We start from the raw sequence: 27,895 nt of genomic DNA on the forward strand, positions 1-27,895 counted from the left end.
CTTTTGGAAATCCAAATGCCACTTATCGTTTGAACTTAAAAGAACTTGAAAAAATTTGGGTCCTTTGACAAAGCTTTTCAGCCTACAGGGATAGATACAAAAGATAATTAAGGTCATTCTGAAGCTTACAAAGAGTAGGCCTATAAACATATTTACTAAAAGATGTGCTGATTAATTGGAAAACAGGGACAAAGGTACTTTCCTGTTAAGAAGAGATTTCAACACTGCTAGTTGCCATTCGCTGTACAAGTAAGGGTTTTATACATTTAGCAGAAAACAATGAATTGAAAAGTCGGAAAAGCCTGGATTCTAGTATGTTTTATTTGTAACTAATCACATACAAATCACTTATCCATAAAATAATGATTAACAACTATTCTCTAGTTCACAAATATAGCACAAAACCAAAGTTCTTCCCAGGAAAACCTTTTCGTAAACCAAGATATCACTATTTAGCTTAGGCTTTAAATCAAAGGTTGAAAATGACAAGGGGAAAATATGTTTTTTATCAATCAGTTGCATATGTTAATTCTGCAGAATTAAGACCTGGTTGAGATCATCACTGTTCTATTTCGACCTGATAAAAGGAAAAGCTATCAATAAGAAGTAACTGGCGAAGAAAAAGTTGGCCAAAAAATAATCCTATGGAGAAACAGCTTTGTGTTAAGGATGGTGTCCAGAAAAACCCTGATGTCAAATGAAACAAAATTTAGCCTTAAGCAACTCAAAGCAGGTTTGCCCTTCTGAAGGCAACCAAAAGCACGTTTGTCCTTCTGAAGGAACACATACTGGTTGGACAAGTGTTGAACTTCACTAAAAATGTTGAACAGGAATGTCATGTAGAATCTTCAAACAGCCCATTAAAATGTCTAAGAACAACTTGTAAAAAACAAAAATACCTTTTATGCCTTTCTCTGTTTTCATCCTATGGCATTTCAATAAAAAAATTTCAATCCCTACCAGAAAGATGGCATTCCTCTGTACTCTCTGCCAGGATGTAAGAACTGTTAGCATTCTGTCACTGGAGAAAAAAACAGAAGAGGAATTAGCATGTCACTGAATGAAGATTCAGAGAGGAAATTCTGACTGTGTGTAGAAAAAGTTATACATCATAAGCATTTGGCCACTTATCATGTGTATGTATCATGACAATTATATCCAATAAAACCTCAAGAGGTAAGCACTTACATTTTCTTGTATTTAACAGTGTAAGTTTTGTGCCATTTATTCTCTATTTCTGGACTTTCTTTCCCTTACATATGTTGACAGAAACAAAGACTGGAGCAGGGTTCATAGAGAAACACAGGACAGGTACAAATACCATAATAAAATAGCCTTGTACACCACTGCATAGAGAAATATTTTAGACGAAATATACTTTCACTACTGGCCCCAAATGCTATCATCCACTTATGTTATTTAACTGTAAACTTTTAATAGAAAAATACCTTTAAGCTGATAATAACATTTAGCGACTTACAAAACTGACAGAATTTTTCAGTGCTACACAAAACAATTCTATACACGACTTAAAGTTTGAAAGTTCTTTGCTGGCACTTGATTTTGAGAGTTGATAGACACAATAACTACTGATTTCAATAAAATACTGTTCTTAACTGGTACATACTTTCAAAACCAATATTACTCACAAAACAGTAAAGAATAATCACACCTTGTTGACAAATCTAAGATAAGCACCGAAACTATACAGCCAAAATATTTTAAGAATCACATAAACTTTTTAAGACAATGGATAAAAATTTCCACAATCATGTCCAGTGAAAAAAAGGATTATTCCTCTGATTCAATGAAATATTTGTCAAGTATAGATTTAAAATATGAACCTACAAAGCAAGTTAGCTTTTTTTTTTTTTAAAGATTTTTAGATAATTGGTGACACTATTAGAATGGAATTTTTTTTAGATGGAAAATTGCTCACTATTTGCAAATACATGTTATATTACAGATTTAAACTGAAATTTCTGTTCAAACAGAATCATGTTTTTTTTGTTTTTACTTTTGGTGAGTTTATGACCATTCTATACATTGTCACAAGTGAAACCACCATTTACTCACATTAAACATATATATAATTTTTTTTCCCAAAAAAGAGAACACCGAAATAAAACTTAGCAGACTACATTTGTTAGAACACATTTTATAAAAACCCACTAGTTTAAAGTTTTGGAAATCTACTACACTGCTCTGAAGGAAAAATATATGCTTTCCCACCCTCATAATCCCTATCCAATCAGATTTTTAGTATAGAAATTAAAATTCAAGTTGAAACACTTGTGGCACGAGACAATGTGATTTAATCATAGAAGAATTAATCATAGAAGACTACTGATTACAATTAACTTATATTGTCAAACATAAACATACCAAACAAATCCACACTGGACTTTTAGAACAGTAAATTATTAAATAGGATGATTTCTTTTAAGGATGTTTAAATTCTGTAATGTGAAATTATATTAGTACTTCAAACAATACCCTTTCTAAGCCAAACCTGAAATTAATCAACTTTTTTTTTTTTCCCAGCAAAGAGAAAGGGTATCTCTTTAAGATACTTTCCAAAGCAGTAAAAACACCTTTGTGTTTCAATTTACCTGTAACACACTCTGCTGATCCTATGCATTTCACTGAGGGGCTACCTGAACCCACAAATCATCATCAGATAAAGAGCTTGAGCTCCCTGATTCAGAATCCAGCTCACTGAACCCACCTAAATCCCACTCAGTGCTGGATTCACTAGGTACTTCTTCCTCCTCAGTGAGAAAACTCTGACCGGGTTCAAGACAGGAAGGATAAACGCGAGCTGAGAGGCAAAAAAAGTTAGAATCGAACTGGAACAGGCCTAATGTGGTACCTATATTAATCCACTGGTCACCCCTAATATCGTATTCATACACGGTCACCCGGTTCTTCTTCCACTGCGGGGTGCGTGAGGTGATCAGCAACAGTTTCTGGCCATGATTGATAATCCGGTAGTTGTTAGTCTCCGACACCAAAGGAATGTTATTAATCTGCCTCCACTCTCCTCTGACTGGATTGTACACCTTCATGACAGGGATGTCGCAGATGCAGTAGATCTCATCATTGAAGACACAGGCTTCCTGAAAATCATTGCGCTTCAGAGAAACGCACTTCAGCCACATATTGTGGCTGGGATCAAAGCAGAACATACGCTTACTGTTGAGAGCATACAGATAGTTCTGAATGACCATCAGGTCAAAGGAAATAAAGGAATGGGGCAGCGGGGCCACCAGCGCCCACTGGTTTCTCTGGACACTGTAGCACTCCACCTCCTTCAGTTTAATACCGGTAATGGGGTCCCGCCCACCCAGGATATAGATGTAGCCATTGAGGTATGCCACATCCATGCCCTCCCGGCAGAGCAGGCGGTCAGCAAGTTGCTGCCAACTATTCTGGGCTGGTTTATACACCCAGAGGTCCTTCCTGGGCTGGGCGGCCAGATAGATGTCATGGTCTGGAGAGACACAGACAGCTAAGGTGGTCACAGTCCTAGTGTGAGCAAGGCAGGTCAGAGGTGATGGCACTTTGTAAATGTCCCCCGAGTATGGGTCACAACACAGGAAGGGATCTCGGGGATGGCCAAAGAAGATCACCATCTTCTTGGCACACACACCCAGCCTCTGGGGCAGATGATCAGCCACCGGCACAACGGGGCTGCTGCTTCCGCCGCCGCTAAGAACAAGGCTAACGACGCTGCTGCTGCTGCCGCCACCGCCACCGCCGCCGCCACCAACGCAGCTAACAACGCCGCCGCCACTGCTGCCGCCGCTGCTCTCCGGCTTGGGCACCAGAGCCTTGCACAACGTGTCACCATATCGCATCTGCCGGGCCCCTTCAACAAGGTCCAGACAGTACTTCTTCACCACGGTGTTGGTCAGCAGCTCTTCCAGGTAGCCCCGATCTTCGTCAGAGAAGTGGGTCCAGCGCACACACTTGAACACTTCTGCAGCGCTGGGACCCCGCTCCTTGGGAGCTGCCTCCAACCACTGCACCGCCACGTGACACACAGTCTGCTCGTGCTCGATGTTGAGACTGTCCAGGCGCAGGACGGTCAGCAGCTGGGCCAGGGTCAGATCGGCCAGGGACTCTTCACGAATTGGACTCATCTGGCTGAGCTGCTTGAAGTTGTGGGCTATAAATGACTGAGCCTGTGACCGCAGCTTGCGATGGCCGAAGGCATCAGCAAACTTGAAGATAGCCGTGCAGTTGGCCAGATCAAGGCGGCGGGCTAGGAAGGAGGCACAGGCTTCCCGCACGTACTCCAGCTGCAGCATGTCAGAGGCTGCATAAAGGCGCTCCACGTTCGATTCACTCAGGGACACGCGACCGGTGTAGCAGTAATCGACCAGCACCTCGAAGGACTCGGCGTCCACGTCGTGCATGGTCACGTTCGTCTGATGGCTCTCGTACATGCCGCCGGTGAACATGCTCTTGAAGTAGGGACACGCGGCCGCCAGCACGTTACGGTTGCAAGGGAAGAGGCGACCCGTGCCGGGCCCGCTGCCGGGGGTGACCACCTCGATGGTCACATCGCAGAGCAGCCGCGCGTCGTAGAAGGACTTGAGCTGGGCCAGCAGGGCTGCAGAATGGCCCGTGTCCTTCAGCTCCTCCGGGCCCGTGAAAAAAGCTGAAACCGTGGGTTTGTGAACCCTTTTGGGGCGCTTCCCGCCGCGAGGACTGATGAGGCGGCGAGAGCGCGAAGCTTCTTCTCGGGACTGCATGGTGGAAAGGGCTGCGGGGAGCGAAGGACGAGAACGGGTGCAAGGACCAGGCTTTGGCGCCTCCTCACCCTCTTCTCGCTGACGCTCAGACCGCGGTGTCTCCGGAGAGACTGCAGCACTGGTCCATTTATTTAAGTCAGCCCTCTGCCGCGGTGCCGCCTCCCTCGATCGCGTAGACAGCGTCCGACTCACCCGGTTCCAGTTCCACGCCCTTTCTCCGCCTCAGCTCGCCCTCAGAGGACCTACTGGCTGGAAGCAAGAGATCCGCCACCGCTGCGCTGGCAACACCACTAGGCGTCCTGGAGAACTACGGCTCCCAGGTTGCCTTTCGCGCCTCGAGGCATGCCGGGACCCCGCGGACTCTGCGGCACAGGCTGCGGCACCTGCTGCGGCACGGGTTGTGGCAGGGAAACCGCTTTGCATATTGGGAGTAGTAGTAGCTTCAATAGCATCGCGAGATCTGTCGGCCGTTCATTGTTTCGGAGGACGGAGTTAGAAATTGTTAATTCTCTTCCGTTCGGTTTTATGATTTCGAACTTTGGGTTTGGAATTCAGACTAAATGCCCGTTGTTGTATTTATCAGATGTCTGGCTTCTCTCAGAGCCTCCTCTTGTTTTTTTTAAAAACGTTAATGGCAGTGGTACTTCATAGCTTTGTGTGACAATTGAACTAGATGATACACACATAAATCGCGTAGGCTGGCTCTCCTTGCTTTGAATAAATATTTGTTGATTAGCAGAATAACGTACTTATACGCAGTACCCATAATATAAAGGTTAATGAGTTTTAGCTTTTCTTCTAGCGTTTATGAAGAATGAAGCACCCTCTCATTTGAGACCATGAGCCTGTGAGGAAATTTGAAAAACCCTACAGGTTTCTGCAGAGATACCTTTTAAGTTTTTTTGTTTTTGCTTTTAGTAAATAGATTTTTAAGACCAGTTTTAGGTTTACTAGAAAAACCAACAGAAAGCTACAGGAAGCTCTCACATACTCCACCCACTCTGTTTCACCTGTTTACAACATCTTGCTTTAGTGTATGCCCTTGTTAAAAGTTTTGAACTTACAGTGATCTATCATTAATTAAAACATGTAGTTTATATTAGGATTTTCTCTGTGTTGTACAGGTATGTCATGGATGTCATGTATCTGTCATAACATGTATGTCATGTACATGTATGTGTGGCATACATGTTTGTCATAAATGTATGTCATGTACCAATCTTGACAATAATACACAGAACAGTTTCACAATCTTAAAAAAACCTCTGTTCAACCTATTTATGCTTCCTTCTCCTTGCCTCCCAGCCCCTCGGAATCATTAATTTTCTTATTGTCTGGTTCTACCTTTTCCAGAATGTCTTGCAGTTGGAATATATATTCTTTCACTTAGCAATATTCAATTCAGATTAATAAAGCTTTCTGTTGAATTTTCTAATAAACCTTAAAATCTGATTTTAAAATCTATTTATTAAAAAAAAAACCCAAAAAGCTTAAACAAACCTGCAGGATTTTTCAAATGTCTTTTCATGGCTTGATAGTTATTTCTTTTCACTGAATAATATTTCATTGTATACCAGTTTACTTATCTGTTCACCTACTAAATGACGTTTTGTTTGCTTTGAATTTTTGCAGTTGTGAATAAAACTGCTATAAACACTCGTGCTGGTTTCTGCACGGACATAAGTTTTCAACTCATCTTGGTATATACCAAGGAGTGTGACTGCTGGATCACATGCTAATACTATGTTTAACTTTGTAAGGAAGTGCCAAAATGTTTTGCAAGGTGATGGCTCTTCTGTTTTGCATTCCCACCAACAATTAATGAGCGTTCATATTGTTCCACATCCTCCCTAGCATTTGGTATTGTCAGTATTTTGGATTTTATAGTGTACAGCCTTTAAACTTGCCTCTCTGGAAAAAATTCGGAAGGATCTGATCATATTTTAAACATCTAGCAATATCTACAAGGTTGTTCAATTGTGGTGCCAGAGAGCAGTAGGTATGAATTCTCTCAAATATGCAAGTCAAGAATATTAATAGATGCTTTGGTGGTCTCATAAAGTCTATGTTTCCTGTTCTGGAAGTAGTGCTAAAGTATTTTCATTAATTCTCTTAATAGAAATGCTAATAACTAGTCCAGTACAGGTCCTTTCACTATCATCCCCAAATTAAAGATTCTGGAATTCTAGTTATTAAGGAGAATTTTAAATAAAAATATTTAACAAAGAGACTCTGTACTGAGCCAGATCCTAGGAGCTCAGCATCATACATGCCCAAACATCCTTTGAATTAGTCTGGTCTAATGTATGCTTTACAAAATTGTTTTTATATTTGTATTTGTCAACATTGCCTCACTATATTGTTGTATAGTCGCTAAATCATGTCCAACTCTTTTGCAACCCCCCATGGAATGGGGCCCACCAGGCTCTTCAGACCATGGGCTTTCCCAGACAAGAATACTGGAGTGGGTTGCCATTGTCTTCTCCATGCCTCATTATTGTTGTTACTCAGTGGCTCAGTCGTGTCTGACTCTTTGCGACCCCACGGACTGCAGCATGCCAGGCTTCCCTGTCCTTCACTATTTCCTGGAGTTCCTCACTATAAAATCCTCAAAATAAATTGTGCTCAGTCGTCAAGTTTTAACTTTTTCATATATGCCTTTAACACTATTGTTTGCTTTCTATTGCTTTTCGCAAAAAGCAAAATATTTATTAGACACTTTGCTATAAGGCCTATAGCAGTATTCAATAAAATTTTCTGTGTTGATAAAAATGTCCTCTATCTGTGTTATCCATTATGGTAGCCATGAGCAACATGTGGCACTTAAAACACTTGAAATGTGGTTAATGCAACTGAGGAACTGAAGTTTTAATTTTAGAAACACAGCATTGGCAGCAACAAATTCAATGGGGAAAGGAAAGCCTTTTCAACAGGGCTTTCTGGTGGCTCAGACGGTGAAGAATCAGCCTGCAGTGAGGGAGATCTGGGTTTGATCCCTGGGTTGGGAAGATCCCCTGGAGGAGGGGATGACAGTCCACCCCAGATTTGGAGAAGGAAATGGCAACCCAGTCCAGTATTCTTGCCTGGAAAATCCAGCAGCATTGGCAGCAACAAATTCAATGGGGAAAGGACAATCTTTTCAACAAATACTACCAAAACAACTAGATCATAGTGAAAAAAATTCACCTTGAAACTGCCAGTGTTGATCTTTAAACCTAATCCCTGTGCCACAAAAAAAAAAAAAAAACATTGATAATTAAGAAATATCTTCAACTTCTCCCACCCCCTGGAAATCAGCCTACCATTTTGTGATTGGAAATAGGTAACCACAACAGCAAGAGCTGACTCATTGGAATAGACCCTAAGGCTGGGAAAGATTGAGGGCAGGAGAAGGGGGTGACAGAAGATGAGATGGTTGGATGACATCAGTGACTCAGTGGACATGAATTTGAGCAAACTCTGGGAGACAGCGAAGGACAGGGAAGCCTGGCATGCTGCAATCTATGGGGTCACAAAGAGTCAGACACGACTTGGTGATTGAAAAACAACCCCAGTAAACCATCTTTTCCCACATGACTCATATTAGAGTCATCGTCCTGTCTTTCTCCCGACTACCATAAGGCTCACAGAAGATTCCCTCATGCACCTGTGAGAAGGTTAAGCACAGACCTTTCCATTTTTGCCTGAGCCTACCAACAAGGCCAAACACAGGGTCTCCATGTCCCAGTCCTTTGTCTTATGAATGATTAACTGAGATGAGAAGGGCACCACCCATGGGGGGCACTCCCTGGTGGTCCAGTTAACCACTGGACTCAGCTCGTTGGGGCATGGGTTTGACCCCTGGTCGGGGAACTAAGATCCCAAAAGCCCTGCATCCAAAAAAAAAGTAACAAACCCAAAGTACCTAGACACCAAGAGGCCAAGTAGCTATACACATTTCCTAGTCAGTTGACCAAGACGTCCCCAAGTTATTAAAGCAATTCTAACTATAAACCACTCTACCTATAATTTGTCTATATCCTCCCTATAAAAAAATCTAAGGCAAACTCACCCCAATTTTGGGTCCAAACTATCCTCCATAACGGCAACAGTCTGAATAAACTCAGTTTCCTTACTTGTTTGGCTTTTGTCTTTGACACTTTGGTGCCACTGTGTTAGTCGCTCAGTCGTGTGCAACTTTTTTGTGACTCTGTGGACCATACGCTGCCAGGCTCCTCTGTCCATGGAATTCTCTAGGCAAATACTGGAGTGGGTAGCCATCTCCTTCTCCAGGGAATCTTCCCAACCCAGGGACCGAACCCAGGTCTCCTGCATTGCAGGCAGATTCGTTACCATTTGACCACCTTGTTTGGTTTTTGTCTTTGATGGTACTTTGGTGCCATTACTGGAATGGAACTGGAAATCCATCTCTAGGCCCCCATCTGCTCCACCCAGATCCTAAGGCTTTCTGAGCCCCAGTGCCATGTCCCTGAAGTGGTTTATGCTGGAGTCCAGCTTCTGATCCATGTACTCCAGACAAGCGTCCACAGTAGCATGGGAAGGATTTGAATTTGGTTTGGGGGGGGAGGTGCCATCTCTTGGTTTGATTTTGTTGCTAGATATTGTTTTATAGCTCTGTGGTGATGTAAATGAGAAGGAAGATCTAAAAAAGAGTGGACATATATATAACTGATTCACTCTTCAGGGGCTAACACGACACTGTAAAGCTGCTATGTTGTTGTTGTTGTTGAGTCATTCAGTTGTCTCTGACTCTTTGCCACCCCATGGACTGTAGCCCATCAGGCTCCTCTGTCCATGGGATTTCCCAGGCAAGAATACTGGAGTGGGTTGCCATTTCCTTCTCCAGGGGATCTTCCCAACCCAGGGATCGAATCAGCGTCTCCTTCATTGGCAGGCGGATTCTTTACCACTGAGTCACCAGGGAAGCCACTGTAAAGCAACTATACTTCAATAAAAATTTAAAGAGAAAAAAGACCCCTTCCCTGAGACCAAAAGACAACCCTGAGTGTTTCAGGGACTAGGTAGCTATTGCTGAGCCCAATCCCTTGTTTTTGCATGAGTGCCTCTCCCTTCTATGCCACAACAAAAGAAAGTAACACCGAGCCACTAAACAGTGGACTTGATTTCCACAACAGTGTTTTGAAATCTAAAGAACTCTATCCTCTTCTCCCACCTCTGGACCCCTCAGTTACTCGTTACCCTCTTCCCTTTCTATACACAAAAAAGGAGAACATGTATATCTTTGTTTGGGGGATGGTTAGAAGCTTTTTTTTTCTGTAAACAGACTACTGCCACAACTGTAGCTAAGCTGGTACCAGAAAGAATTTTCCATATATGGGGGCCCCTTGCTTCCTCCCTGGTGACAGAGAAACTCACTTCAACAGTCAGGTTACTCAGGATATTCAACAAGTACTTCCACCACCCTCCATCCTCTAGAAAAATAAAGCAGACCAACAGTGCTCTTAAATTCAAACTAGTCAAACTACCTGAGGCACCCAACATACCCAAAATCTTGCACTTGGTCCTGCTGCTGCTAAGTCACTTCAGTCGTGTCCAACTCTGCGTGACCCCATAGACGGCAGCCCACCAGGCTCCCCCATCCCTGGGATTCTCCAGGCAAGAACACTGGAGTGGGTTGCCATTTCCTTCTCCAATGCATGAAAGTGAAAAGTGAAAGTGAAGTCGCTCAGTTGTGTCCAACTCTTAGTGACCTCATGGACTGCAGCCTACCAGGTTCCTCTGTCCATGGGATTTTCCAGGCAAGAGTACTGGAGTGGGGAGCCATTGCCCTCTCCGGCACTTGGTCCTAGTGATCCTCAAATCCTTCCCCTTCCAGGCAATACTGATTATTCCCTTATGAATAATGGTGTGTTATGAAAAAATACTGCAGGTCAATGGAGATTTCTTACCTCTTCTGAAACTTAAGTGACCCTAATTTGACCTAATCTAGTATCTATCCTTATATCACTTCACATTGGTCAGAATGGCTAGCATCAAAAGTCTACAAACAATAAATGCTGGAGAGGGTGTGCAGAAAAGAGAACCCTCCTACTCTGTTGATGGGAGTGTAAATTGGTACAAGCACTATGGAAACAGTATGGAAGTTGCTTTAAAATTAAAAATAGAAAAAAAAATTAAAAATAGAACTACTATATGACCCAGCAATCCCACTCCTGGGTGTATATCCAGAGGAAACCATAATTCGAAAAGATACATGCACCCCAATGCTCACTGCAGCACTATCTCTAAAAGCCAAGACATGGACGCCACCTAAGTGTCCATCGACAAAGGGTGGATAAAGATGATGTGGTACATCTATTCAATAAAATATTACTCAGCCATTAAAAAGAATGAAATAGTGCCATTTTAAGCAACATGGATGGCCCTGGAAACTATCATACCAAGTGAAGTAAGACAGAGAAAGACAAATAGGATATCACTCATAGGTGGCATCTAATTTTAAAAAACTATATAAATGAACTTATTTATGAAACAGAAACAGACTCACAGATTTTGAAAACAAACTAATGGTTACTAAAGGGGAAAGGTGGGAGGAAGGAGGAATAAATTAGGAGCCTAGGATCAATTTACACACAGTACTATAGGTGATGCTAGCGGTGAAGAATCTGACTGCCAGTGCAGCAGACACAAGAGACTTGGATTCAATCTCTGGGTCAGGAAGATTCCCTGGTGTAGGAAATAGCAAACCAATCCAGTGTTCTTGCCTGGAAAATTTCATCAACAGAGGAGCCTGGTGAGCTACTGTCCATGAGGTCGCAAAGGGCCAAACACGACTGAGTGACTAAGCACACACATATAAAATCGGTAAATAACTGACAAGGACCTATTGTATAGCACAGAGAATGCTACCACAGCCTATTTGGAAAATAAGCTACATGGGAAAAGAACCTGAAGTTATATATGTATGACTGAATCACGTTGCTATACATCTGAGACTAACACATTATAAATCAACTATACTCCAATAACAAATTTTTAAAAATATCTATCCTTAAATACTGTTTTATTAACGACACTCTTATTTTTCATCAGCAGGGCAGGTTTCCTTTCCCACCACAGCCCCTACATGAACTCCAAATTGGAGATTCAGTCTTCCGGAAAAAACACAGAGACCAATCTTGAACCCAAATGGAAGAAATCTTACACTGTCCTAAGCAACAGTCCTGCTACAAAACTACACGGAACACATGTACTTTATGTTTCACAGTTTAAAAAGCTGCAAAGTGGGCACCCTGGGAGGAGGCAGAGGCTTATTCCTTCTGGGGTCCCCTTCACGCCGCAGCTGGGAGGGTGGAAACTCAGTATTTTCTCCAGCAACTAAAAGAAGAGCGAAGTATGCTCCCCCAAGCCCCCCAACCTTCCCTTCTGGGTTCTGATAGAACGTTCCAAACCACAAGCAAAAAAAAAAAAAATAGGAAAACCATTCCCCCTTCTCAGTTAAGAGCCTAGAAGTCACCACTCTGTCCTAGTAATGATTAAAAAGCTGAATGGGCTGAAAATCAACAACTCTTCTTGGATCCCTGAGGGAAGGGAGGACATAGGGCACGCTCCCGTTCCCAAGAGTGGAGAGGCAAAAACCCGGACTACTGGCTTACCGAGCACAGAGCCAGGAGTAGGAACCGAGGCAGGAACCGGTGCTGACGTAGGCAGACTCGAAATACAGTTGCTAAATTGCTAGACGCTCAGTGTGGATAACCGTAGAGTTAAAAAACGCCAGAGAATCCACTCAAAGCAGGGGCGCCTCTGACTCCCTCAGCTTGAGAGTTTTCACAGCTAACACGGCAGAACAACCGCCTCATTCCTCTGAAGGGTGAGGGGAAATGGAACCTGTTCTTAAATACCCCAGGGCTCTCTCTTAATGAGGCCTGCCCTCAGGAGAAGCTAATTAAATCAAAGCCTAGTCTGCTGGGGTCTTACAAGAGCCTCACCTAGGGGAGGAGAAATAACCAACTCCACTTAACCACAGCCTTCACGTGGGAAGAAGGAACTACACAGCTGCAGCCCACTTGGTCCTATCTACGGGGAAGAAGCGAAAGTTGCTAAGCCGTGTCCCCCTCTGCAACTCCATGGACTGTAGCCTGCCAGGCTCCTCTGTCCATGGAACTCTCCAGACAAGAATCCTGGAGTTGGTGTGGGGGTTGGGGAGGGCGGCAGGAACTCTACCATCTGAGCCACCAGGGAAGATCACCCTAAGGGGAAGGAAGACAGTAAAAAAAACTAAAAATAAAAACACTTGAAGCTCACAATTGAGTGGCCTAGGTGACCCAGAAGGCTGAAACGTCGTCATGACCAATAGGACTTTCCCTGCCCCACCTGGCGGCCACATTAGTACCAGTCTATTTAGAACAGTCCCTTTTACCTTGCACATCAAGTCTGGCTATCAAGGAAAAATTTTAAAGGCCAAACCATATTTTTTTTTTGGACCGGGGGAAAATATGTATTTTAACTGTATACTCAATCCATTTGGACTTCCCTTGTGGCTCAGCTGGTAAAGAATCCACCTGCAATGTGGGAGACCTAGGTTCAATCCCTGGGTTGGGAAGATCCCCTGGAGAAGGGAAAGGCTTCCCACTCTAGTATTCTGGCCTGGAGAATTCCAAGGACTGTATAGTCCATGGGTTCCAAAGAGTTGGACCACGACTGAGCAACTTTCACTCAATCCATTTTGTGTATTTCAAAAGGCACAATACTTTTCTACATTTATCACTGAAAACAGGAAGTAACTTAAAAAATCAGCTAATGGCAGACAAATTTCCTTGAGAGCTACAGACACATATATAGTGCATCCTAGAACAGGGGAGGAGCAAGACGGGTTCTCCCCACTTTCATGAGTTTCATTAAATACTGGACCTGCTGAAGGGTCAAGAGAAAAGGCAACTCTTACAGAGTATATATTAATATAGCTTAGTTCCACCGACCAGGGATAGAATCCGGGGCCCACAGCAGTGAAAACACCAAGTCCTAACCACTGGACTGCCAGGGAATTCCCCTAAAGGATTATATTATTAAATGAGGCATTTACTGTACTCCTTTCTGAGAGTACCATGTGGGGAACATGTTTTCTAAACTAAATTTAGGAAGTAGAATGTGGAATCAGTCTGTCCTCCTCCCCTTAAGGGCTGTTCAATGGTTTAATGAATTAAAAACACAAGACTAAATAAAACCAAATCCTACACACACTTCCTGCCCCACCCCACCAGAAAAAGGAAAAAAAAAACCAAAAAACAAAACACCACCAAGATTCCCAGGTGGTCTAGTGGTACAGAATCCGCCTACCAATGCAAGAGACACAGGAGATGTGGGTTTGACCCCCAGGTCAGAAGATCCCCTGGAGGAGGATATGGCAACCCACTCCAGTATTCACGTCTGGAGAATTCCATGGACAGAGGAGCCTGGAGGGCTTGCAGAGAGTCGGACACGACTGAAGTGACTAAGCATACGGCACGCACATCCTAGATTGCTCTCCCGAGTGGAACATAGGAACACCTTCAACCATCCAAATCAGTCTGTTACAGAGCCATCACAAGTGTGCCTTGCTTTTAATCAAAGCAACAGCAACAAATTCTTTTTGGAAATAACAAAACAAAAACTAGCACTGATCATTTTTCTGACAATCCACGATTACTCAAAATTCACTGGTATTGAGAGAGGGAAGGAGGCCATATCTACGGGCCTTGTCTCACAGAAGTACATGTAAGTAGGTGCAGTTTTTGTTATTATTCCACAAACAAATTTTAATGTGTAATCCTTAGTTTGACTGAAATATCGCTTGTAGGATCATGCAGACACCAGCTATGCAGAAACACTCCTGGAGAGATGTTGACAACAGCACATACCTTTGTCTCTTCTTCGGTTCTGGAGTCTCCAGGGCAGCCAAAATTGTTTTGTTAAATACATTCTTTATGCCTTTCTGTGTGAGTACAGAACACGCCACATACCTGGCAAACTTCAGGCCACCCAGACCAGTTTTTCAACAGTCTCTGGGGTGATAGGATTCTGCTCATTCTTGGCAGGTTTCTCAACAGCAGAGGGGTCATCTCTGAGGTCAGTTTGGGTCCTAACAAGCAAGAAAGGAGTGGCGAGTTAACTATGGCACTCACTTTTTAAAAAACATGTATTCATTTGGCTGTGCCGGGTCTTAGTTGCTCCATGCTGGATCTAGTCCCCCAACCAGGGATGGAACCCAGGCCCCCTGCATTGGAAGCACAGAGTCTTAGCCCCTGGACCACTAGAGAAGTCCCAGACACCCATTTTTCTCTCACATTTTCGAATGAGGATGAAGGGCCCCCTGGAAGACAGACTAGAAATATATCTAAGTAAATAAGTGTGAGTCGCTCAGTCGTGTCCGACACTTTGTGACCCCATGGACTGAAGCCAGCCAGGCTCCTCTGCCCATGGGATTCTCCAGGCAAGAATGATGGAGTGGGTAGCCATTCTCTTCTCCCGGAGATCTTCCCAACCCAGGGATCAAACCTGGGTCTTCCACATTTCAGGCAGATTCTCTACCATCTGAGCTCCCAGGGAAGTTAGAACTACATTTGTTTGTGGGTAACTGAGATCATAATCTATCATCGTCCTCTTGCCCTGCAGTATCAAAAAGTCCAAGAGTATATGGCTGTCCACCGATCATAACTGTTGACTGTATAGTTGTCAAAAACAGTACATACTCAGATAGAAATTTGTTGTGTAGGATATCAGAAAACATGTTTTGCCAACAGCACCATCATCCACAGCAACATAGTTAACTGTCTGCACTTTGAAACACTTGCGTATCTGCTTTAAATATTTCACATTTGATGATGACTTCAGCTCCTCTGCCCACAAAAACCACATTTTGACGAGAAACGAGAACCAGATATGGCAGGAATGTTGGAATTTATCAAGCCAGAAGTTGAAAACAACTCTAAAGACTATGGTAAGTGTTCTAAGAACAAAGGTGACAGCATGCAGGAAACGGGCAACTGATGGGTAAGCAGAGAGAAGCAAATTCTAAGAAAGAAACCAAAAAGAAGTGATGGAGGTTCCAGTTCAGCACGGTTACGTAGGAAAATCCTGACCTCACCTCTTCCTATGGACACGCTGAATTGATTTTTCTTTTTAATTTCTTATTTTATTGTTTGGCTACACTGCATGGAGCATGGGATCTTAATTCCCTGACCAGGGATTGAACCAGTGCCCCCTGAATTGGAAGATGGAGTCTTAAAACCACTGGACCAGTGGGGAAGTCCCTTTATTATTATCATTTTTTTTTTTTTTTGAGATACCGAATTTAAGTGGAACAATTTCCTCTGAAAGAAACCTAAAAACTGGCAGAGAAACCCTTCACACCTGCTAAACAACAGGAAAAGCCACAACAAAGCAGGTGGGAAAGGCAGAGACACAATCTCACCATAAGCCCCTCACCCCCAGCTCGGGTACCCACAAAGGGGGGATCTCAACACCTGGAGCTTCTCACTGAGGAGTGAAGGGTTTGTACCCCATATTGGACACCCCAGCCTTTAAGACCTGCTCCTGAAAGACAAGCCCCCACAACATCTGATTTTGAAAACCAGCAGGGCAGACCACACAGGAGACACTTGGCTCTAGCAAACCGAGGGCTGGTGTGCTGACCCACTGGTGCCAGGGCCCAGCGCGAAGCAGCCCTTTGAAAAGTGCCCAGGCTTTTTGTGAAAAGGACTTCGCTGCTCTGACTGTGTTGGCCTGAGGGTACAGAGGCCTGCTGGGAAACTCCGGGGATGGAGGCTGGCAGGTGCGATCTTCCTGCTCTCCCTCTTTTTTCTAACTTTCATTTCTACTACTTTTCTTTCTTTTCTTCCTCTTTTCGGTGGATGCCATCTTTGCTTCCCCCGACCCCCGCCACCTTGCTCCAGCCAGTAGGTGGATCTCCACCCTGCGGCGCTCCAGAACACCACTATCTCCCAAAGGGGAACTTCTACACATGTCCACTGTCCCCCTTTGTATACAGGCTTCGCCAGGTGCCAATGCAGGAGATGTAAGAGATGCAGGTTCAATCCCTGGGTCAGGAAGATCCCCTGGAGAAGGAAATGGCACCTCACTCCAGTATTCTTGCCTGGAGAATCCCATGGAGAGAGGAGCCTGGCGGGCTACAGTCCCTGGGGTCGCAAAGAGTTGGACACGACTGAAGCGATTAAGCACGCACACCGGCCCGTTTGTGTGGTTTTTTGACCTCTGTCATTTCTTTACTTTTCTCTGTTTCACTGAGGTTTTTTCCTGAAGTTTTGTCTTGCTTTGTTTGTAACACATTCCTGGGTTGCTTCATTTTGCTTGACACTGTGTTGCTTTCTATGCATTAGACGCCACAGTCACCTGTCCCTGTCTTGCCCAGTTGGCCTTGTGTAGGAGATGAGAGCTTTATTGTTTGAGCTGCCCTAGTTCTTCATCGTTTCTCAATTTCCTTGTGAATCAAGTGGTATTTTACTTTTAATAGCTCCCAGTGGTTGAGGGTGTGCCAAGACCAGCCAGTGCCAAAGGAGAGGACTTGCATTCTTGGGCCCCACAGGACTGTAATAATCAGAGACACAGTTCTTGGCAGGGTGCCACCCCAGGACACCGCACCGATAGCAGACTGAAATGCTTCTCCAGGCTTTCTGAGAAAGAGACCTGTTTTCTTTGTTCAGGAGTTTTGGCCTAAAGGTTGGGCTGCTGCTTTGACTCGCTGGTATGGGCCTATGGAGATGCTCTTGGGGAATGGAGACCCATGAATGCAATCTGCCTTTTCTCTCTGTCTTGCTCTAGCTCACCAATATCTTCCAAAAAGGAACCTGTACCCTTATCTGGTCCCTGACTTTTGCGACTGCTGCTGGCAGACACCTCTGTCACCTGGTTCTGCTGGCCAGTGGGGTTTCTGCTCCAGGAGTCCTATAACAGGAATCAAGGAGAAAGAATTCATAAACCTCTACCATCCCTGGGGCATGGTCAGAGGCAACAGACCCAGAAGCTTGGTCTTTCTGTGGGAGAGGCCTATCAGTTTATCATCGTAGCTGCTGCCCGAGGGGCAGGCTTCTAATGAAAGGCACATCTAAGGCTGACCTTAAACATTTCCTGAGAACTTGGAGGGTGATGCTATCTTTATGATTTACCTCTGCTCGGCTCCAGTGGGCCAGCATCTCTTTGAGAGGAGCTCTTATGCTTATCTGGTGCCCCAGTTCTTACCTCTGGTCCTCTGGTTTTGGCAGCTTGATTCCTTGTCTCTGGTGGCCAGGGGCCCCTGTATTCCTGCATGCACAAGACTCTAGCAATCTGATAGATAACTCTTGGCAGGCCACCACCACCTGGGTACTGCACAGAGAACCGCCTGAGATACACCCCAGAGCTTTTTGAGGAAGAGGCCAACTTGCTTGTCCTGGAACTTTGATTTAGGGGCAGGCTTGCTGTGTGGCATGCATCTAGAGGCATCGAGGGGGCTTCCCTGGTGGCTCAATGAAGAAGCTGCCTACATTGCAGGAGACCCGGCTTCAATCCCAGGGTTGGGAAGATACCCTGGAGAAGGAAATGTCAACCCAATCCAGTATTCCTGCCTGGCAAGTCAATCCCATGAACAGAGGTGCCTGGAAGGCTACAGTCCAGGGGATCACAAAAAGCGACTAACACACACACAGAAGCATCAGGAGGCTATGGAGGGGCTCAGGGAATGTCAGCCAGGGGACCCCATCTTTATACTCTCCCCTTGCCTGGGCTTCCCTGGTAGCTAAGACGGTCAAGAGCCCACCTACAATGCAGGAGACCTGAATTCGATTCCTGGGTCAAGAAGATCCCCTGTAGAAAGGAATAGTAGCCCACTCCAGTATTCTTGCCTTGAAAATCCTCATGCACAGAGGAGCCTGGCTGGGGCTAGAGTCCATGGGGTGGCAAAGAGTGGGACATGACTGAGCGACTTTCACTTTCTTTCACTTTCTGCCTGCCTGCACCTCACTGGCATCTCCTAGAAAGGAACTAATTCACTTGTCTGGAGCCCTGATTTTTGCAACTGTCACCTAGAGGACACCTCTGGATCCCTTGGCTCTGGTAGTCGGTGGGGCTTACGCTTGCCACCCCACAGGACTGTATATATTTGCATTCTGCAAAAGCCGCTTCCCTGGGGATCTGGCTTCCAATCAGCGTGAATCTAGGTGCTGACTAAGATCCTCTCCTTTGGCACTGACTGGTCTTGGCACATCCTCAACCGCTGGGAGCTATTAAAAGTAGAATACCATTGACTCACAGGGAAATTGAGAAACAATGAAGAGCTAGGGCAGCTCGAACAATAAAGCTCTCATCTCCTACACAAGGCCAACCCAGCAAGACAGGGAGAGGTGACTGTGGCCTCTAATGCATAGAAAGCAACACAGTGTCAAGCAAAATGAAGCAACCCAGAAATACGTTCCAAACAAAACAGGATAAAACTTCAGGAAAAAACCTCAATGAAACAGAGAAAAGTAAAGAAATGATAGAGGTCAAAAACACCAACAGAGAAATGCAGAAGGCCTTTATGGGCTTGTTTATGCAGCTGAAGGAAGAATCACTGAGTTTGAGGATGTATCAGTCCAAACTGAAAACTGAGGGGACTTCCCTGGTGGTCCAGTGGCTGACTCCACCATCCCAAAGCAGGGGGCCTGTATTCAATCCCTGGTCAGGGAAGTAGACCCCACATGTCAATGAAAGATCCCACGTGCTGCAGCTAAGACCCTAAGACCCAGTGCAGTCAAGTAAATAAAGAGATATTTTAAAAGAAAAGAAAACAGAAGCAGAGAGAATAAAGACTAGGAAAACAAACTGGACCAGAATCTACAAGGGCTGTGGGACAATTACAAAATGTGTCACACACAGGGGAATAGAGAGAAAGGAGAGAGAAGGGAATAAAAGAAGAAAACAGTAATAACCTAGAATTTCTCCAACTTACTGGCAGACACTAAACCACAGGTCAGGAAGCTCAGAGATAGTGGGGGATTTAAGGAGATGTTAGTCAAAGGAAACAGATCACAGTGAAATGTTAGTGAATTCTAGAGATCTAATGCACAGCTTTATTATTATAGTTAATAATACCATATTATATACTTCAAATTGGCTAAAAACTTCAATCTTAAATTGTCTCACCACAAAAAAAGTAATTATAATCATGGGACGTGATGGAGGTGCTAGCGTTACTTGGTAACGTGATTGTAATATATACATATCAAAGCAACATGTTGCATACCTTAACCTTACCCAATGTGACATGTCAATTTTATCTCAATTAAAAAACAAATGTTAAAGAAGTTCTTTAGAGAAAAGGAAAATCATATAGGTCATAAACTTGCATCTCACAAAGATAAGAAGAGTGTGAGAGAAGGAATGAATGTAGATAAACTACAATATTCATTTTTATTATTTTGAATTGATCTAATAGATAAATGTTCACAGGAATGACTGCAACAGGGTATTATCATATTAACTGTATGAATAGATAAAATGGATGACACCAATGTTCTAAGGGAAGAGAGGGAGGAATTGCTAAGGGGTATAGGCATTTGAAAGTGGACTTAAATTCATTTTAAATGTACATTGCAAACTATAGAAAAAACACTGAAAAAATTTTAAGAATACTGTTATGCTAGGAGAGGAGAGAAATGGACTTATACAAAATGCACTTCAGCACCTCTCTGTCAGTAATTGACAGGTCCAGCTGGCAGAAAAGAAGTAAGGATACAGGTGAACTGAAAGGCACCATCCATCAATGGCTCTAATTGATGTTTAAAGAATACTTCATCTTCAACAGCAGAATATACATTCCTTTCACATTCATATGTGAAGATAGGCCACACTCTGAAACAGAAAACATCCCTGAACACATTTGAAAGAATAAAAATATAAAAAAGAATTCCCTGGTGGTCCAGTGGTTAGGACTCGGCGCTTTCACTCAGCAGGCAGGCCTGGTTCAGTCCCTGGTCAGGGGAACGCAGGTCCCGCGGGTCATGAAGTATGGTGAAATACACATATCCTCTCACATCACTGTGCAAATACTAGAAATCAGTGATAGGAAGATAGCTGGAAAACCCCCAAATGCATGACAATTAAACAATACACTTCTCTCCCATCCCCAGCTTTATTTGAGGTATGATTGACAAGTAAAAATTATATATATATATACTAAGGTTGTGAAATATGATTTTTTAGTCAATTTATTTGTCTTAATCGAAGCTAATTACTTTACAATATTGTGGTGGTTTTTGCCATACATCAACATGAATCAGTCATGGGTGTACATGGGTCCCACCATCCTGGATCCCCCCTCCCACCTCCCACCTCCTTCCCCACCCCACCCCTCTGGGTGGTCCCAGAGCACCAACTTTGAGCGCCCTGCTTCCTGCATCGAACTTGCCCTGGTCAGCTGTTTTACATATGGTAATATACAACTTTCAATGCTGTTCTCTCATATCAATGCACCCTCGCCTTCTCCCACAGAGTCCAAAAGTCTGGTCTTTACATCTGTGTCTCTTTTGCTGTCTTGCATATAGGGTCATCGTTACCATCTTTCTAAATTCCATACATATGCATTAATATACTGTATTGGTGTTTCTCTTTCTGGCTTACTTCGCTCTGCATAATAGGCTCCCGTTTCATCCACCTCATTAGAACTAACTCAAACGTGTTCTTTTTTTATAGCTGAGTAATATTCCATTGTGTACATGAACCACAACTTCCTTATCCATTTGTCTGCCGATGGACATCTAGGTTGCTTCCATGTCCTAGCTAAGGTGTATAATATGATGATTTCATATATTTTGTGTCATTATTACTACAATCAAATGAGTAGTAACATCTCAAATGTTGTAAAATTTTTTTTGTGGTGAGAACACTTAAGATTTACTGTTAGTAGATTTCAAGTACACAATACACTATTATTAATTATAGTCCCCATGGTGTACATTAGATCCTCAGAGCTTATTCATCTTACAGTTGAAATTATGTACCATTTCAAATCTCTCCTTATTTTCTTCACCCTCAACCACTGGCAACCACCATTATACTACTCTTGGGCTTTACAAGTTTGAGAGTTTTATCAGTACATTCCACTTATAAGTGATATCATACAGTATTTTTTTTCTGTGCCTGGCTGATTTCACTTAGCAGACTGTCCTCCAGGTTCATCCATGTTGCAGATGGCAAGATGTCCTTCTTTTTCATGGTTGAGGAATATAACATTCTCTCTCCATATGCCACATTTTCTTTATTTATTCATCCATCGATGGACATTTAGTATTTCTGTTTCTTGGCCATTGTGAATAATGCTGCAATGAACATAAAAGTGAAGGTATTTTTTCACACTACTGATTTCATTTCCTTTGTTTATGTACCTAGGAGTGGGATTTCTGGATTACATGGTAGCTTTATTTTTAATTTTTAGAAGAAACTTCATACAATTTTCCATATTAGCTGTACCAATTTAAGTTCCAAACAGTGCTGTTCAAGCATTCTCTTTTTCTCCACATCCTCAATCAACAGGTTATTTCTCATCTTCTTGATGACATTCCAACAAATGTGAGGTGGTATCTAACTGTAGTTTTGATTTCCATTTCCCTGAAGATTATTGATGTTGAACACCTTTTCATACACCTGTTGGCCATTTGTATGTCTTCTCTGGAAAACTGTCTATTTAGGCCCTTGCCCATTTTTTAATCAGGTTATTTGAATTCTAGCAAATATTTTTCTGCATTGGTTGAGATGACCATACGATTTTAATCCTTCATTTTGTTAATGTGCTGTATCACATTTATTGATTTGTGTATGTTAAGTCAACTTTGCATCCCAGGGATGACCCCCACTTGATTATGGTGTCTGTTTTTCTAGTTTCTATTTCATTTATTTCTGTTCTATTTTTCTTTATTTCGATTCTAATCTTTCTTATTCCTTTTCTTCTTCTTTTGGTTTAGTTTGTTCCGCTTCTAGTTCCTTGAGGTGTAGTTCACTTTTGGGTTGTTTATTTGAGATTCTTCTTTTTTCTTAAACATTCATCGCTACAAATTTCCCTGTTGAACTACTTTCGGGAGATCTCTAGTGGTCTGGTGATTAGCACTCAGCACTTTCAGTGCTCTAGCCTGGGTTCAGAGCTTGGTTGGGAAACTGAGTTTCTACAAGCTGTGCATGCCTCCTCCCCCAAAGAACTATTTTCATTTCATCCCATAAGTTTTGGTATGTTGTATATTTATTTTTGCTAGTCTTAATTTTTTTTAATTTTCCTTTTGATTTCTTCTACAGAACATATTGTTTAATTTCCACATATTTGTATATTTTCCAATTTCTCTCCTGTTGTTGATTTTTAGCTTCATAACTTCGTGGTCAGAAGAGATACTAATTTTTTTCCATCATATCTCTCTCTTCTCTTTCTGGAATTCCCATAAAACCAATGATGTGGCCTTTGATGGTATTGCTTAAGTCCTATATGCTTCCTTCACTTTTTTCTTTTTTTCCTTTGATCTTCTGACTGGAAAACTTCAAAAGACTTATCTTCAAGTTCACCATTTCTTTCATCTGACTGTTGAAAATCTCTATTGAATATTTCATTTCATTCATTGCATTCTTGAGTTCTAATCTGATGTTTTTAATGGTTTCTATTTCTTTGCTGTTATTTTTCCATTTTTATTTTTATGTGTTATTTTTCTTTTTTTATGTGTAATTTTTCTATTTCATTTAGTTATCTATGTGGTTTTTTGGGGGGTTTCAGTGAATTTCTTTAAGAGTTTATTCTGAATGTTTTATTATACAATTCACACATGCATACACGCTAAGTCCCTTCAGTCATGTCTGACTCTGTGATCCTGTGGGCTATAGCCTGCCAGGCTCCTCTGTCCACAGGATTCTGCAGGCAAGAATACTGATGCTGGGTCGCCATGCCCTCCTCCAGGGGATCTTCCCGATCTAGTGATCAAACTTGCGTCTCATGTCTCTTGCATTGGCAGGTGGGTTCTTTACCACTGGCGCCACCTGGGAAGCCCTATACAACTCATAATTCTACATATTTTAGGGTTTGTGGAGCTTCATTCCTTTCCTTGGACGGTGTCTTGTTACCTGATTACTTGAATCCTTGCCCTGGTGTCTGCATATTTGAGGAAGAGGGCTCCTCTTCCAGGGTCTACACATTCACTTTGGCAAGAAAGCCTTCACCAGTCGGCCCAGTCTGGGGTTCAGCGGGTGTTAGCTGGCAGCCCCCACAGGCCCGCAGGGCTTGCTTTGGGGTCTCTAGCAGGGCAGGGCTGTTTCTTGTGCTCTAAGGCTGGGGCTGGGGTTGGGGGGAGCGGGGGGCTTTGCTCTGCTATCAGACACGGTTACCATCTGGGCTCCCTGGTGGGGGGTCCATAGATCGTGCTCCACCACGGGGCAGGGTCGCCAACTCGGCTTCCTGTCCAGGGGGGGCCCCGGGCGGGCATCACGCGGTGCTGAAGGTGGGGCTCTACAGACGGACAGGGCTAATGTGTAGGCTGTTCACTCAGGCTGCCCTGGGCACCTGGGAGAGACACGGTGCTCTGCATTTGGGCAAGGCTGCAAGCTCCACTCCCTGTCCAGCTGGGGTGGTAGAATGAGCTCCTTGGCTGGGCCGGACTGCTGGCTGGATTCCAAAACTGGACAGAGCCGCTGACTGTTCTCTGCAGCCGGGGAGCCCCCGACTCAGATGGGGGGTGGCATCACTCCCGGGGTGCTCTGCTCAGGGCCCCCACCAGCAGGAACACTACGGTGCCACAGGCGATCCCTGCACTGGTTGTCGGGGTCCCTGTTCTGCTGGGTTTCAAGCTGGCCCCGTTTGGAGTAGCCCTGCGGATTCAGCCGGTGTGTCCTGGGAGATGAGACATAAGTGTGCCCTCTGGGGAGGCCCTCCGGAATCCGGCCAAACTGGATGTCAACCTCGGCTCTCCCCGCCAGAAAAACTGTTGGCACAGGGGGGTACGCTGCCTGTGTGGCGCTGTGCCAGCCTGGGAGAGGGGTGGTCAAAGGGAAGCCACGCTTCACACCCTGCTGATGTGGCTTTGCTCAGTTTTGTTGTTCAAGGGGTTCTTCCTCCTCCCTGCTGGGATCTAGAATTTTCACACAGCTCTTCTTTTTTTTTTTTTTTTTTTTGCTGCATCACACAGCTTGTGGGATCTTAGTTCCCCCACCAGGGATGGAACCCAGGTTCCCAGCAGTCAAAGGGCTGAGTCCTAACCACTGGACCACCAGGGAAGACCCCACACAGGCAGTGTTCCTGCCTGGATAGTCGCTTGTTGGTTTTCCTGTGAGGGAGTCTGAAACCTGGGGACCCCTAATCTGCCCTCTTGCTTTTGAAGAGAAACTAACAATATTGATTGAAAATAAGATGTAATTATCTTTCCACTCAGGAAAAAAAATAAAGAAAAAATAAAAGAAAGCCTTCTTTATAAAAGAATAGCAACTTGTAAACATAGAGTCAGGCAATAATTGTTAGTGGAATGTAAAACCAGGAGTTGAACAGCTTGGGGTAAATGTTCATTGTTGGAAAACACTAACACTTAAGTTCAGCATCTTTAAAATAAGCAATGTTTATTACCCTATAGTTTCTGCCGCGGGGAAACCTCGGAAAGATTTAGGTGTGTTTTCCTGGCTCCCTGTTTCTCATGAGGTTGTAATGAGCTGTAGGCCAGAGGGGCAGTCATCCCAAAACTCCACTTGCACTGCAGAATCTGTTTATGAGCTTTTTATCAAAATTGTTATTAGGTTTCAGTTTCCTAAATATTGTTGGAGTGAGGGCCTTAGAGTCTCCCCATTCCATACTATCCCAGCATGAAAGGAGAGACCAAGGGAGAAGGAGAGAAAGACAGAGAGATGGAGCCCACATCACAGTTTCCTCCATAACCTCATCTTGGAAGGGATGTCCCACTGTCTTTTATTAGAAGACATTTATTACAAGGAATGGATTAAATGAATATAGAGGCTGAGAGGTCTCATGAGCCACTGTGTATAAAGCTAAAAAGAGCCAGGAAAGCTAGTGGTGCAGTTCAAGGCAAGAGTTCAAAGACTTGAAAGAGAAGCTCTCTTGGCACAAATCCCAGCCAGAAAGCAGGAGAAGACCAATGTCTAAATTCAGTCAGAGAGAGTGAATTCTCTCTTCCTCTGCCCTTTGGTTCTATTCTGGCCTTCAGTGGATTGGATGATACCTACCCAGGTAGCAGGCCACCCTGGCGGCTCAGCTGGTAAAGAATCTGCCTGCAGAGCAGGAGACCTGAGTTTGATCCCTGGGGAAGGAAGATCCCCTGAAGAAGGGAATGGCAACCCCCTCCAGTACTCTTTTTTTTTTTTTTCTAGAGATCTCATTTTTCTTTTTTTTTTTTTAATTTCTTTATTTTTTCAGTGGGTTTTGTCATACATTGACATGAATCAGCAATAGATTTACACGTATTCCCCATCCCGATCCCCCCTCCCACCTCCCTCTCCACCCGATTCCTCTGGGTCTTCCCAGTGCACCAGGCTCGAGCACTTGTCTCATGCATCCCACCTGGGCTGGTGACCTGTTTCACCATAGATAATATACATGCTGTTCTAAAAATATGGAACGCTTCACGAATTTGCGTGTCATCCTTGCGCAGGGGCCATGCTAATCTTCTCTGTATCGTTCCAATTTTAGTATATGTGCTGCTGAAGCGAGCACCCCTCCAGTACTCTTAACTGGAGAATCCTGTGGCTAGAGGAGCCTGGTGGGCTACAGTCCATGGGGTCGCAAACAGAAATGACTGAGCGACTAATACTTTTTCACCCTGGTGGTGCAGTGGTAAAGAATCTACTTGCCAATGCAGGAGACACAGGTTCAATCCCTGGGTTGGGAAGATCCCTTAGAGAAGGAAAAGGCAATCCACTCCAGTATTCTTGCCTGGAAAATTACATTGTCAGAGGAGCCTGGCAGGCTACAATTCATGGGGTGGCAAAGAGTCAGACACAACTGAGCACACACACTCATCTATACGGGTGGGCAATATGCTTTACTGTCTACCAATTCAAGTGCTCATCTCCTCTAGAAACATCCTCATAGACTTATCTTGGAAAAATGTTTAGCCAAATATCCAGGCACCGTGTGATCCACCCAAGTTGACACATAAAATTAAACATACAGTTACAAACACTGTAAGGAAGCAGCCAGAGAAATCCAGGATGTAAAGTGTTCTTTGAAACAACTTTGCTGGACTGCTCAAAAAGTCAATGTCATGCAGAAATACAGATCAAAACTACAAGGAAGCACCACCTCACATTAGTCAGAGTGGCTATTATTAAAGAATCTACAAGGACTTACCTGATGGTCAAGTGGCTAAGACTCTTGCTCCCAATGTAGGGGACCTGGTTTCAATCCGGAGAAAAGCATAATCTGAAAAGATCCATGCACCCCGATATTCACTCTAGCACTGTTTACAGTAGCCAAGACATGGAAGCAACCTAGATGTCCATCGACAGGGGAATGGATAAAGATGTGGTGCCTGTGGGCCCTTCCCTGACATCTTCTGGCCTAACTCTATACAGCCAGAACATGAGAGGCCCTGCTGGGCTGGCCTGGGGCCCAGTCTTTGCTTGGTCCCACAAATGAGAGGGGGGCTTCATTTCTGGGTCATACTTACCCCCTCCCCTCCCCTCCCCACCCCTTTCACCCTCAAGAACTTCTCCCTTGTGGTTTTGTAAAGTGCAGACTTAAGAATAAAGAGACTTAAAAATAAATAAATAAATAAAAATAAATAAATAAATAAAAATTAAAAAAAATTAAAAAAAAGAATAAAGAGACTGAAACATGGTTTTTTTAAAAAGAAAAAAAAAAAAAGATGTGGTGCCTATACATTCAACGGAATATTACTCAGCCATTAAGAAAGAATGAAATAATGCCATTTGTAGCAACATGGATGGGCCTAGGGATTTTCATACGGAGTGAAGTAAGTCAAAGAGAGAAGGAGAAATACCATACAATAACCCTCATATATGGAATCTAAAAAGAAATGATACTTGCAAAATAGAAAGAAACTCACAGATTTGGAACACAAACTTATGGTGGCCCAGGGGAAGGACGGGAGGAAGGGATAACTGGGGAGTTTGGAGTGGATATGTACACACCCCTATATTTAAAATGGATAGCCAACAAGGACCTACAGGAGAGC

The 27,895-nt window shown here is 43.7% G+C and overlaps 1 protein-coding gene, 1 non-coding gene and 1 pseudogene across 2 annotated transcripts; all 3 read right to left on the bottom strand.

Annotated features, from left to right (window-relative positions):
- Positions 1–300: 300 nt before the first annotated feature.
- Positions 301–5,110, bottom strand: LOC122686936 (kelch repeat and BTB domain-containing protein 6). Its single transcript, XM_043892302.1, has one exon. The coding sequence runs from the start codon at positions 4,758–4,760 to the stop codon at positions 2,643–2,645; it is 2,118 nt and encodes a 705-aa protein (XP_043748237.1). The 5' UTR covers positions 4,761–5,110; the 3' UTR covers positions 301–2,642.
- Positions 5,111–14,529: 9,419 nt separating this feature from the next.
- On the bottom strand, positions 14,530–15,614 carry LOC122686448 (annotated as a pseudogene).
- A 10,691-nt stretch (positions 15,615–26,305) lies between these two features.
- LOC122687178 lies at positions 26,306–26,412 on the bottom strand. The gene has a single exon (XR_006339071.1). It is a non-coding gene; the product is annotated as a U6 spliceosomal RNA (small nuclear RNA).
- Between the last annotated feature and the right edge of the window lie 1,483 nt (positions 26,413–27,895).

The sequence above is a fragment of the Cervus elaphus genome, chromosome 30 (assembly GCF_910594005.1).
Source record: "Cervus elaphus chromosome 30, mCerEla1.1, whole genome shotgun sequence".
In the NCBI taxonomy this organism is placed as follows: domain Eukaryota; kingdom Metazoa; phylum Chordata; class Mammalia; order Artiodactyla; family Cervidae; genus Cervus; species Cervus elaphus.